This window comes from Mus pahari, chromosome 5, assembly GCF_900095145.1.
Source record: "Mus pahari chromosome 5, PAHARI_EIJ_v1.1, whole genome shotgun sequence".
NCBI classification, from domain to species: Eukaryota; Metazoa; Chordata; class Mammalia; order Rodentia; family Muridae; genus Mus; species Mus pahari.
Genome location: NC_034594.1, coordinates 16,676,918 through 16,690,551, shown reverse-complemented (window position 1 = coordinate 16,690,551; position 13,634 = coordinate 16,676,918). Strand labels below are relative to the sequence as shown.

At 54.3% G+C, this 13,634-nt stretch overlaps 1 protein-coding gene across 1 annotated transcript in view; it reads right to left on the bottom strand.

Annotated features, from left to right (window-relative positions):
- The window catches only part of Hs6st1 (heparan sulfate 6-O-sulfotransferase 1), a 39,525-nt gene extending 35,448 nt beyond the window's left edge, over window positions 1–4,077 (bottom strand). Inside the window, exon 1 of the mRNA XM_021197619.2 lies at window positions 3,270–4,077. Coding sequence (XP_021053278.1) covers window positions 3,270–3,796 — 527 coding nt within the window. The 5' untranslated portion in view covers window positions 3,797–4,077. The remainder of the gene's footprint in view (window positions 1–3,269) is intronic.
- Window positions 4,078–13,634: the final 9,557 nt, after the last annotated feature.

Here is a 13,634-nt window from a genome sequence, read left to right as displayed (position 1 = left end):
CACTTGGTAGACCAGGCTGGCCTCGAACTCAGAAATCCGCCTGCCTCTGCCTCCCGAGTGCTGGGATTAAAGGCCTGCGCCACCAGGCCCGGCAAAAAAAAACTTCTTAAAACCACAATCGTGATCCCAGGGAGGTGGCAGCTGGGAAGGGTACTCAGATGGCACCGGCTAGAAAGCACGAAGCAAGGATGTCCCCAAGAGTAAACTAACGTGGACACTCACCAGAGCTGCAAAGCATTCAGATATTCCCCTCAGAGGAATTGCCAAAGAATACGGGAGCTGTGTAAAATATTTGCACGCAGGAGTGCCCACAACACTTCCTGCAGAAGTGAAGAGAAAAGCTCTTGTATCACGCGGCAGCCAGCGAAGAGTGGGCACATAGAGGGCCTGGCTGCAGTTGCCACAGAGCTTCTCATGATGGCCAACATATGCAAAACCATGGGAGGGGAATATGGGCTTCTCCTCTTCCTGCTCAGTCACAGAAAACCATCACTACAACGGAAGGGGGCATGTGGGAGACTCAAGGTCTCTTCCTATAATGCCAGACACCTCCTCTTCCTCTCTACTGGACCCCGGAAGACTCCAGACCCGGTAGGTCTGGACTGCTGGTACCACCCCTGAGTGGCATCCAAATCTCCCACCCCTATCTGTTAATGATGCCACCAAACTGAGCCCATAGCCACCAACTGGGCTTCACCGGCCCCTGGGGCATGCTGTGTCCATCAGGGTTAGAGTTCTCTGAGCCAGATAGTCACACTCTCAGACCAGAGCTGGCCCAGGTGGCAATGGTCCTTGGTAACATTCATCCCCTGGCAGTTCCATCTGTCCAAGGCTAGCCAGCCAGCCTTCTGTCTCTCCAGACTGGTCTTGTAAGCACGCAGGCTTATGCTAACAGATGTGAGACATCTGTAGTAGACAGGCCACAGAGACCTCCAATGCTTTGCTCACACACCTGTTCCCCTACCGAGGCAGGAAGTACAAACCTAGGAAGGAGTGGAGGACCTGCCCAGCCCCATGAGTCACCCAGATGTGTGCTCAGTTCAGAGCAGCCCCAGGCAGATGTGCCATGGGGAGGTTGGGAGCTGGGTAGGGTCATTTGTCCAAGCTCTACCATAACCCTGAGGGCAGAGAAAGGAGGAAGAGAAGGCCCACCCCAGTTTGCAAGGAGTCTGGGGGTGAGGGGTGAGGGCAGGCCTTAAAGGGTGACAGTGAGTGCCACTTAACACCAGCCATCAGGCGGTCAACCCTGACAGTGACAGGGTCCCTGGGCAGATGGGAGTACAGCTCTTGCCAGGGTTTAGGGCTCAGTTGGGGAACTCAGGTGCAGCCAGGAGTTCAATACATAAAAGTCTCTTAGGTTAGTTTGGGGGCCGGAGATTGGGGGGGGGGGAGAGCTATATACCTAGTGCCTTAAACAAATGGAACACTGTGAAGAGAAACTCAGTGTCACCTATTGGGTGGCACAGTTAGAAGCTTTGGAACCATGGGCTCTGGAGGCCCCTCCCCCACCTTGCCCATTGCTGCTGAGTCAGCAAGTTACCTCAGGGGGGGGGGTAGGGGGATCAGTAGACCACCCTGCATTCTTCATCTCTGCCCCCTTACACCCTCTGCAGGCAGTCAAGGCCTGTGAACAGCATCTGGGGCCATTCACCTCCCTGTTCCTTCCATTCATGAGCCTCTGACAAACTTCTAGTCAAGGGGCACTGGGGTCCTTCACTCTGGGAACCCATAAGGCTGAAGGAAGAGCACCCTGGTTACAATCTGTGGCCAGTGTGGTCCATGAGGGGTAGGCTCACCCCAAAGCTCTGGCCTCTCTACAGCTCTAAGAGCAGCATACACGCAGTTTGCCTAGACCTCCTATGATTAGCATGTCCACTGTTTCAAGCCCCACATCCTGCTGACACTCTGAGAGGGCTTCCCTGGGCCTGCTGGGGTATGCCCAGCACTGGGCACCCACAGCCTTGACTGGTGGACCACTGGATAGCTGCTATGGCCAGACTCGGACACGACCATAGCATGGCTGGGCCCTCGGGAACTGAAACATGTATATGTGCACGGCAGAGCTAATGTGGACAGGAAGCAGTTTCAAGGGCCTGGAAAGGAGACTCTGGGTTCAGGTTAGGGCCATGGAATACCTCCACTGGGCCTGAGCACTGCTAGGTGTGGGGTGCAGTGTGTATATCTACCACCCGACTCTAGCATCCTTGTCCTGACGACAGTTTGGAAAAGAATCCTCAGGACTGTAAGGCAAGCAAACAGCTCCAGGGTGGTTGGACCCACCGGAGAGCCAGCCCCTTTCTGCCCCAGGAGTACCAAGGAAAAGAGCGACTTCAGTCAAGATTTGCCCACACCCACTCCCTAGCTCCTCTGTAAATTCAGTCCTTCAGTAACTATGGAAGAGAAACAAAGGCAGGCAAGATTCCCTAATTCCTGGGGTGGGGTGGGATAATCCCAGGAGGACCAGTGGGCACCACCAGAAACAGGGCTACAATCTCAACTTTACAAAGTGCTTTTGGAGGGGCTGGCTCTCACCCACATCCCCAGACAAGGAGGAGAGTGATGGGCCTTGCAGAAAGGTCCCTGGCTTCACAAGTAGCTTTGACTGTCTCAGCTATCCCTAACCTGGCTGGTGGATAGATTTCTAGGGAAGTCAGTCCTCAACTGGAGGCTTTTGTTCTACTTCTGCGGCTGGGGAGGCCAGGTAGCGCTGCCTTCTCTCCGACTTCAGTCTGGGTCACACGGGCCTTTGTTCTACCTGCACACACCGGCAGGCAGAGCCCACCCCTTTCCTGGCAGCTCCTCCCCAGGCTGGCAGGCATCGGAGGGCCTGGAGATACCACAGGTGCAGAGGAAGAGGAACCTCATTTCTCTTGCTCCACTTTTAGTACTACTAGACAGGTACGGGCTACACGTACACACAGAGACACACCTGTTTTTCTGCCTCTAGAGCCAAGCACGGACCTCTAGTCCCCGAGGTTTATCGCTCAGGCTAACCGGCAGTGCACCGCAGGTGGGGTGGGCAGAGAGCAGCGGGCAGTGACCCAGGAGGAAGTCTGGGCACTGCGCAGACAGGCCAGTGGCGAGGAGAGGCACGGAACAGAGGGTGAAAAGAGGGATCAGAGGTCAGGAGTGGCAGCGGTAGGGAAGGATGAGATGGGAATCCTGGGATCCCGCAGATCGGAAGGGGCCCCAAGAGAGGAGAGGACAGATCTGGCCCGGGGCTTAGGGGTACCCCCCCGCCATCACACTCTCCCGCAGCGAGCGCTCACCTGGGCGAACGCAGACCTGCGGGGTCGCGGCGGTCTAGCACACCCGGCACACAGTTGGTGAGTTCGGTCCAGTCCGCGTGCAGCCCGCAGCTCCAGCCCGTGGAGAAGCGAGAGAAGAGCCAGGTCTCGCGGCGATTGGGCCGATAGCAGGTGCACTTCTTCTGGCCCGGGCGACAGTCGCAGGGCACCTCGAGGCGCACGTTCTGCACTAGGTGGCGGCCGAAGGTGGTGCCGCCGGTCTTCTGGATGTGCAGGAAGACGATCACGTCGTCGCCCTTCATGTCGAAGCGCAGAGAGCGCTCCAGCTCGCGCACCGGGAAGTAGTACTTTTTCTCGTAATGTGGGTCCGGCGTGGGGAAGAGATCCAGGTCGTCGGGGGGCGCGCGGCCACCGGGCGCGCCCAGACTCAGCCCCGGGCCCGCGTACTGGTAGAGGATGAGCATGAAGCACGCCGAGCCCGCCACCACCAGCACGAACTTGCTGGCGCGCTCAACCATGGTCCTGCCGCCGGCGCGCCGCCGCCGCATGTGTCACCATCGCCAGCGGCCCGGGCGCCGGGCCTGGGAGGGCGGGGGGCGCAGCTGCTCCGCCACCGCCGCCACCACCGCCGCCCGCGCTCCGGCCCGGCCCGGCTACTCGGCGCCCAGGCTGTGCGCAGCGTCGCGGGCCCCGGGCCTCGGCGGCGGCGCCGTGGCTGCTCCCCTCCCCGATCCCCGGCTCGGCTAGCGTACAGCCCGGCCCCCGCCACAGCGCCCCGCAGCCGCGCGCGCCCGCACCCGCCCGCAAAGCTCAGCGCCGAGAACGCTCTGCACCGCCCCGTGCGCCGCCGCGTCTCCGCAGTCCGTCGCGGCTCCGCCCCGGCCCGCCCCTGGCCCGCCCTCGCGGCGCCTCTTGCTGTCGCCGCCCGCTCCGATCCTCTGCTCCGCCTCTGGAGCGCCCTGGGGGAGGGGCGGGGCCGGAGGAGGCCCAGGCACAGGCCAGTGCCCGGCGCCGGGTCGCGTGTCTCTCACACTGTCAACGCCGGTCGCTACGGAAAGGGCATTGGACCCAGCTCGCAGACCTGTGGGTGGCGACTGGGCTGTCCCGAGCCTACGAGTGGGTGGCTCTTTTGGGCATTGGTCCTGGATTTGGGAGCCCGAGTGTTTTCACCTTCTCTGATCATGGTAGTTTGTGTTACCTGCGCTCTCTCTCCCACGGGAAGTCGGAGCCTTTGACCTTCACATGGAAGGATCCGAAGTTCCAAGTTCGAGAGCGCTGGGAGGTGGTTTGGGACTACCAGTAAAGCGGGGGGGGGGGGGGGGGGGGGAATAGATAAAGAGACGTTAAGGGAGTGGATCCGTTAAGGGCGTGGATCCGGCTCTTACATGNAAGTTCGAGAGCGCTGGGAGGTGGTTTGGGACTAACAGTAGAGCGGGGGGGGGGGGGGGGGGGGGGGCGGTTAAAGAGACGTTAAGGGCGTGGATCCGTTAAGGGCGTGGATCCGGCTCTTACATGGATATCACCAGTCCCCCGGAGTCACTGGGACAATGACCCTAAGCCCTCAGTGAAGATAAACCGAAATGTGTGCAGAGTCCCGAGGACCAGCTTTATTTGTCCCTCTTGCCCAGTGTGCACTGTTATGATCCTGGTCATATTAAAAAAAAAAAAAGTAGTTACAAAAATTGAACCAACATTAGAAAAAAATTAAAATTCCAACCTTCGTGATTTTTTTTTAACGTTGGCAGCAGTACCTGCAGCTGCCTGCAGTGGAGGGTCGCCTGGGCCCTAGGTTGCAAGTTGGAGGCTCTAGGAGTAGTTTTATGCAGCCTATGACATCTGGAAGGTCCCGCCGCCCATGTTGTACTCTATACTGGGCCCCTAGCTATACTTAGGCCGAGGGAGCAACTGGAGGTGGGGAGTGAAATGACCTGTGCAGAATTCCACAGCCTAGGGCAGCTGGGAGGGGCTCGGGTGCTTGGACTCAGGCCAGAGTGGCCTCTGGGAGGCGCTCCCACTGCCAGGCCAGGCTCAGGTACCCACAGCAAGTACCCCAGAGTAGTGCCCCATCTGTCTTGCTAAGGGGTGAGTCAAAAAGTCGAGAGAAGGGGAGGGGATGCAATAGGGGTCCAGAGCTTTGACTGCAAGTTTAAAAAATAAAATAAAATACTGTTGAAAACAAGAGCAGTGGGGCAGTGGTGGCACGGGCCCGTAATCCCAGCACTTGGGAGGCAGAGGCAGGTGGATTTTTTAAGTTCGAGGCCAACCTGGTCTACAGAGTGAGTTCCAGGACAGTCAGGGCTACACAGAGAAACCCTGTCTTGAACTCCCCCACCCCGGCAAAAAAAAAAAAAGAGCAAAGAAGAAAGCCCTCCCAGATGGGGAGATCAGGAGAGAATGCAGACACACTTCCATCCAACTTGTCAGGAACAGCTGGTAAAGTGCTTGCCATGCATGACTAAGGACCTGGGTTCGGTACCCAGAACCCAGATATAAAATGCCAGGGATACTTGGCCTGTGTGTGCAAGCCCAGGACTGCTGGGGAAGAAAAGACAGGCAGATCCCCAGGGCTTGCAAGCCAGTCTAGCCAACGAGCAGGTTAATGTGAGACACTGTCTCAGAAACTAAGGTGGGCACCCCTCAAAGGACAATATTCAATATCCAAGGTTGTCCATTGTCCTCTGTCACACACACATGACATGTTTTGCAGACAGACTGAAGCAGTTACCACTATGGTCAGACCGTCATATGACCCTGAACACATTACATATTGACCTAGAACCAGGGCAATGGGTGTCCTTGGTGACACCCAGGGACTTTTGCCCCTGGCCCAGAGAAACCCAAGGGCAGTCTGTTTGGTAATGATTTATTCTGGTTAGGAATGGCGACACAGCAGTGTGCTGAGGGAGCTCCCTTTAGTAGCTGGCCAGGGCAGCATTCCTGCATGGGATTTGGCGGACAACAGTCCAGACCCACAGGGCATTGCTGCCAGCTAACCCATCTGATGGTTTTGCTCAGATGCTAAGGATCTACCTAGAGGTCAAACCCAAACAGAGCTGTTCCAGTACCAGACATAGCAGTTATGTTATTTCCAATCCCACTAGCAAGCCTCGCACAAAAGTGAAAACTAAGGTCTAGAGATCTCCAGAGCTAGGCAAATCCTCACCTCTGTTCCCCCGGCCAGAGGAAAAAGCAGAGGGGCAGGAGACCCACCTATGCTTGGCTGCCCCAAGGGAAAACCGAAGCCTGACCAGAGAGGAGAGCAGACGAGTCTGGCACCCAGTGGGTGGTTGTCCCTGTGACAAACTGCAGAGGTAGCCATGGCACACTGGCTCAGGGATTGACAACATCTGTCAAGAGAAGTTGCTTCTTCAAACTTCATTCTTGCCAGAGCGGTTGAAGAGCCCCCTCCTCAGCCAGGAAGCCTCCTCTTTCTTAGACTCTCACAAAGAAGGTTTTGCCCACTCTCCCTTTTTATAAGAAGCCCAGCAGGTGCAACTTGATACTCCCGAGACATTTGGTGAATGGGAACTACCCGGAAGTCAAATCTCCCTAGTCTTAGGTCAAGGAGGGAGGCTTTGTAGCCCGACTAGCCAGGCTTTTTTACCAGGCTCTTTCCTCTGAAAAACTGGCAGAAATGTGACACCGAGGGTTTGCTGTGGATTGCCCGTGAGATCGATGAGGCCTGTCTGTCACCGGGTCTCGGTGAGGGTTCTGTTCGCTGTTCCTTTTCTCTCCCTGGTAGCCAGGGCTCCTCCATAGTCCTAGGGATGCACACGAAAAGGAGAAACCTCTATGAATGTTTGCTGGAGGGAGTACCCAGGCTCGGTGTTTGCGTCTATTTTGTCCCTACTTTTGTCCTCAGACTGCATACTTCAGAGCTCTGAGCTAATACGGAGGAAAAAGAAAAGGATGGCTAGTGGGTAGGATGCGAATGAAAACGTGTTACCATACTTCTGTTGGAGAAAAGATTAAGCCAGCGAACATAATTTCCTACCCATCATGTGTCCTTATAGTCTGAGAACCAAGAGATCAATTCCTTCCTCCTCCCCCCCACCCCCATCCCCGGGCGTGCAGTCCCGCGGGCGGACACGCGGGGGCACAGACACCGGCTTCTCCCTCATTCAGCAGTTGACATTGTAAAATTGGGGGATTTTCCACACTTGCTTCGCTGGTTCTCCTTCGGCTGTCTGCCCATTGTTTCTGAAGGAGTGGAGGGGGCAGTCACGTTGCCTTAGAGCCTCCCCTGGGGCTGCAGGCAGGGAGCAGAGAGAGGTTTTGCTTAAGGACAAACTTTTAAAGGTGACTTGGTGAAGCCATGGCTAATGGGCTGTGGGGACCAGGGGAGCCGAGCTGGGTCACTGTCGTGGATCTGAGCCCACCAGTCCCCATAGACTGCGTCCGCTCCATGGACCGTCTGTTGTCGCCTGGTCTGAAGGGTACTTTCTTGGAGTCCCTAGCACCTTCTACCAAACAGCCTTTTCTCCTATTCCCTTCCCTCCCATGACAGAATTGTAGTGTGGCCAGATGGACCCCTACTCCAGAACTTTGTAATACCCTCCTGCAAAGGCCTGCCAAGGAGAACATAAGCGATCAAGTTGTCCTCTAAAAAGACTCCACTACCAGGGGATTGAAGAACTCAGGATTGTCCCTTCCTTTACCGGAGAGCCTGAAGAGTCTCCTCCATGCTGGAGGCCACCCCCAAGGAGTCACTCATCTTCCCTGCCCAGAGACTGCCTGCTGTGTAAGGGGACTATGGTCCTTCCTGACTGGCTCTGCTTCCAGCCGTGACCACTTCATTTCAGGCCCCTCTTTCTCGTGCCCTTCCCAGGGCACATCTCTGAGACTTACCTGGTGGTCCCACAGTGGCAGACTGGGAGAGGCAGATTCCTATAGCTTGACGAGACATGGGCAGACATACTGTTACCCCGAAGGGATTTGCCTTTCTGTGCGTGGGTGCATTCGCTTGCATGTATGTGTGAGTGTTGTACATGTGTGTGTGTGTGTGGTGTGTGTTGTGTGTGTGTGTATTTTCCACATATGTGTGTAAGTGAGCATGCATGTTTGTATGTGAAGGTCAGGGGATGACAACTTGTGTATCTTCCTTGATGTCTGTTTTATTTACTGAGTCCCTTGCTGTTCCTGGACTTTTGCTAATCTGGCTAATGATCCCTGGCTCTGGGCATCTCCTTTCTCTGCCTCCCAGGACCGTGATTACAGGCAGTCCACCACACCCACCTGGTTTTTATTTGGACTCAGGGGATCCAAACTCTGGCCCTCATATTTGTACAGCAGTGCTTTATCTGCTAAGCCATGGCCCTAGACCCCTGGCTGGTCCTTTCTGCTTGGAACATCTGCGAGGGCCTGCCTCCAGAGAGAGTGAGAGTGGGAGGCCTCCTATCAGATTCCTGACATGGCTTTCCTCTTTCCAGAAGGAGCCCTGACCCAGCTGGGGTAGGGGGAGTCATGGAAGAGGATGGTGGGAGGTCTAGGAAAATGCATGGGGCTATCTATGCCACCGGGGAGCATTCGTGAGTGAGTCAGTGGAGGATTGAGCCCTACTGCCTGAGACAAGCAACCTAGACTAAGAAGGTCTTGTACTATTGGTGCCTCACCTGGGTAGGCAAGGACAGCGGCCTCTGTTCTGGTCCTATGCCACACGGAACCTGGTGAGGGTGGTAGCGTTCAGCGTCTCGAATGAGTCTCCATCCACCACGTGGCTGCTAGCAGCTCACCTCCTTTGTCTCATGCATGCAACTCCTCCTTCACCTGTGACCCACGTGCATCTCTCCTGTGGTGGGAGCTGCCCTGGCTGGACCATAGCAGAGCCCCTCCCTTATCCAGCTCATCTCTGCTGACATCAATGGTCGCTTTCCTGATAGGCTAATGCCAGCTGGGACAGAGCTGGGTGGGAGCTGTTTTCTTAGGGCAGAACTCTGGGGGTGATTTAAGGAGAGGGACCAATGTTTCAGAGAGAGTCTTTGCCAGCAAGATCTTGGCTGTGGGAAGTGCATTTACACTTGTGTGCACATGTGTGTGCATGCACAGGAAAGCCAGAAGTCAGATTCCAGGATTGTTCCCCCAAAGACATCCACTGTGTTTTTTGAGGTACCATCTTTTGCCTGACCCGGGGCTTGCCGATGGAGCTAGGCTGGATGACCAGGGGAGGATCTGCATAGCTCCACTCTGGGCTAGCTTTATAAACGTCTGCACCACGCTGGGCTTCTTGTGGGATTGCTAAAGATTGAACTTGGGCCCTCCTCATTCTTGGGTGACAAGTGTCTACTAAGTGTTCTCTCTAGCACTCCAAGAAGAGGCCAGCTTCTAAAGGAGTGGCAGGGCAGAGGCTGGCTCTCTCTCAGCATTAGGGATGAGTGCTTAGACCTGTCCAGTCTGAGATAGTCACTTAGCTCAGAGCTCTGTGTATCTTGTGAGACAATAGCTGGCCCTTTGATAGGAGTTGGGCTGCTGTGTTTAGCCCTCACAGGCTGCACGGTCAGTACTGCCCTGGGCTGTGTTGTGGGTGGGGCCCTCTTTCTCTCCTCTTCCCTGACGGACGGCTGTAAGAGCTTGGGACTGAGTTTATTGGTCATTGGTTCTCCGCAGAGCTTCAGGTTAAGCTGAGTGGAGCTCAGGGGCCTACAGATGCAGCAGAGGCCTCCTAGTGGAGGCGTGGCCCCGGAATAGCTTTTGATTGACTGGAGCTTTGTAGATTTCTTCCACCTTCCCAGCTAGGCTAGAGGGTCCAAGACTGCTTGGACCCAGATCATGCTCAGCTGTTCAATACTTGTCTAGCATGAACGAACCCTAGTGCCTTACTTAAGTTCTCATTGCTGCTATAGAACTCCAGGTCTAAAAGCAACCGAGGGAGGAGTGGCTTTATTTTAGCTTACAGTTGCTCCTCATAGTCCATCACTGAGGAACGTCCTGAAGATTATGCACATGGTCCCTTGGTTGAGAGGGAAGGATCCAGCAGGCAATCCAGGCCACTCCTGGAGTCTCTGGTGCTGAGATAGGGCCTACCGTGTCCCAAATGGGGATGCAGAACTCAGAGACCTAGCTTAAGACGGGGTGGATGCTATAGGTACATGGGCCAAGTTATCCCTATGATAGTGGAATCTGGGTTGTCCCTGGAGTCTCAGACCCGCTCACTGCCTGTACCCTGTGCACATCTCTTGCAGATCCAGAGCCTCACGGTGCCAGATTGCTTCCCATTGCATCACACACGGTCCTGTAAGATTCCCTAAGTCTAGAAATTTCAAAGACCACAAATGCCCTGGAGCCATGCAAACAGACACCAGACTGTCCAAAGAGGTGGGCGGTTGTCTTGATGACTCTTCGAGATAGGACCTCTAGGGCTTGCTACAAATCTTCCTGAGGCCTGGGGCTGTGGGAAATCTGATGGGCTTCTGGCTGGGGTGGGGGTGGGGGTGGGTGGATGGGAGGGAGCAAGTCCATTGTGATACCACCTGCTCCACATCTGTGTCAGTTTAACTTTTCATAAACAAAAGCTAAGACACAAAAGAAAGCCTCCGCAATTACTGGATCAGAGGCTCCCAGGGCGCGGCTGAGTCAGGTTTTCTCTCCATCACAATGGACTGACTCTTAGGCAGGTGGAAACAGGTTGGTACAGACAAAGCGGTGGTCTTATTCTGGTCTGGATGAAGTGGTTTAGACTAGTCTGTGGTTCTTTGCCAAGTGTTGTTTGGCATCAGAGGCGCAAAGGAGGCTGATAGGTGGGAGGGATGCTGAAGTTGATCTGAAACGTGGGGCTTGGGAAAACAGCAGAGGAAGGTGGGTCAAGTGGGCTGGGCCCTTTTCAGGGTGTGTGCCTCCTCTCTGGGTGTGCTCCCTGGGTATATTTCCCTAGGTATAGCTCTCAAGTTGACCTCCAGGGATGGACCTTCAAGTGCCTTCCTGTCACACAATAGGTCAGCAAAGCTGTTGGGAATTCCAGGTGAGCCTTGCATTTTCTTCTGCAAAGAGCTGTGATAACAGACTAGCCTGGGGAATTTCCTTTCCCTGAGGTTCAAGCCCTGTCTCCACATGCTATCACTGGGTGACATCACCAAAGTGCACCCCCCACCCCATGCCTACACACACACACACACACACACACACACACACACACTCAGTGGCCTGGCCTGTACAAAAAGCAAATCAGCCCGGTCCATTGTGAGCATGGAGTGCTTAGGACTTATTAAAGAAACACAGATAAGCAGGAGGCTCTTTCCCCTTACACTTCCCTCCCAAGTGCCTGGAAGCTGATTGTCCCAGAGCTCTGAGAGATGGAAAATTGCATGCCGTCTGTTAGGTGACAGAGCCTACTCTTTTAGAGGGGGGCAGTCTCAAGCCCCCAGGGCATTCATTAGATAAAGCTTTGCATCCTTAACCAATAGAATGAGGACTTGGGGAAGGGCTGGGTATGCTTAAAAAAAAACAAAACTCAGATTGTAACTCTGTGGGAAGCCAGCCTATGGGGAAAGGCGGCAGGAGTTTCTCAGTAAGGGGCTTTCAAAGCCGGTTTTGCCTTTTCTCTCTCTAGGCTGGTGTCCCTTTTCTCTAGGCTGGTGTCCCTTTTTTCAGAGTCGAACACACTGTTTTCCCTTTCGCTTGTTTTCCCTTTCGCTAGCCTCTTGAGCTCCTGCTTGGAGAGTGGGGGTTTGTTCCTTACACTTGACGTTCCCTTCAGCTCAACTGGCTGGAGCATTCCTCCACCTCCTAGAGGAAGATTCACTCGGCCCTCCATCCCCAGCAGTAATACCAGAAGAACCAGATAAACCACACAGACAAAAGCAGTGCAGGAAAAGCCTCCAGAAATGAGATTCGCACAGAGCAGCGGCCCGGCCCACTATACAGGCTGGAACCTGCCTGCTCAGGCTCACGGGGACTGGCTGCTGAAATAAAACCACTTCCCAGCACGCCCTGCATCTTAATGTAATAGAAAGCAGGTCTCAGACACAACAACAGCAGCAGCAGCAACAATAACAACAACAAGAAGCACCCATCAGTTCCCCAAACTGGGAAAATTGCAGCTTGACCGTGAAACGAAACTCAGCTGATGCTAACACAGGTAAGTCAGGTGTTGGAATGATCTGGAAGGCTTTTCAAGTAGCCATCCTAAAAATGCTTCAAGAAGCAATTAGACATTCTCTTGAAACACATTGTAAAAATCGAAAAACGTCGTAGGCAAGAAATAGAAGCTACCAGGCCAGAGAAGATTGCTCAGTGGATAAGGTTCTTGCTCTGGAAACAGGAAGGCCGGATGGCCACCTTCAAGATGTGTGTAACACATCTGTAATCCCAGCATGCCTACGGGAAGATTTGGGGGTGGAGACAGAACTCTCTGGAAGCTTGTGGGCCACCTAGCCTCGTAGATGCATGCAGTGATAAAGAACTAGAGACCATATCTCTAACAAGGTAGAAAGCAAAGACCAATGCCTCAGGTGGTCCTCTGACCTCCACACGTGCTTCTGTACTCCCACACGTGCGGTGCGCGTGTGTGCACATGTGTGTGCATTCTCATATGCAAATACACAGGCTCTCGAGCACACACATGTGCACATCACATACACACATGAAATAGTAATAAAGAAATGGAAGTTATATAAACTGTACCTGGATCCAACTTAGCTCTGCTCTGCGGACGGACCCTCTTAGCCTCCCTTTCTAGGTAGCTCATCACTGTTCCCTTGTGTCAGTTGACAATCCTCAGAAACACTTTCTGCTGGGGACCCCAGTGACCTCTCCAGGCTGGGACTTGCTCTGCCGTCGTCGTCGTCGCAGAAGCTTCTTGCACTAGATGGATACTCGTAGCTACTCAGAGCTGGACAACGTGCAGAGGGTCAGAGACTTTGGGACGCTCAGTAGCCCTAAAGGGGCTGACTTCAGCAAACCCTCTCCTCGGGGCTGGGGAGCAATGCAGAAGAGAAAGCAGAAAGACTGTAAGAGCCAGAAGGGATGGCTGACTCTAAGGAAATGGTGTGCTTCAGACACAGCAGGGCTGATACACAAAGGAACACACAGCGACCGCGGCTGTATGCACAGAACCCGCACAGGTTCAAGCTAGATGAGAGAGGGAAATGGACATGCGCTCCCACCTCTAATGAAGAAGCTATTTACAATTGACACCTGCGGACATAGGAACTACTATTCTTCCCCAGTGGAGTCTCTGAACACATTATTCACATGAGGGACAGCCCCACGCCCAGCAGGAGAGGGCCAACACAAAACTCAGGTTTTTGTTTGTTTTTTATTTTTATTTTTTGAGAAAGGGTGTGGAGTTGGATGGGTAGGGAAGGAGGGAGAATCTGAGAGAAGTTGGGGGAGGGGAACCATGATTAGAATATAGTGCATTAAAAAAATTTTTAATTAACGAAATAAAACCGT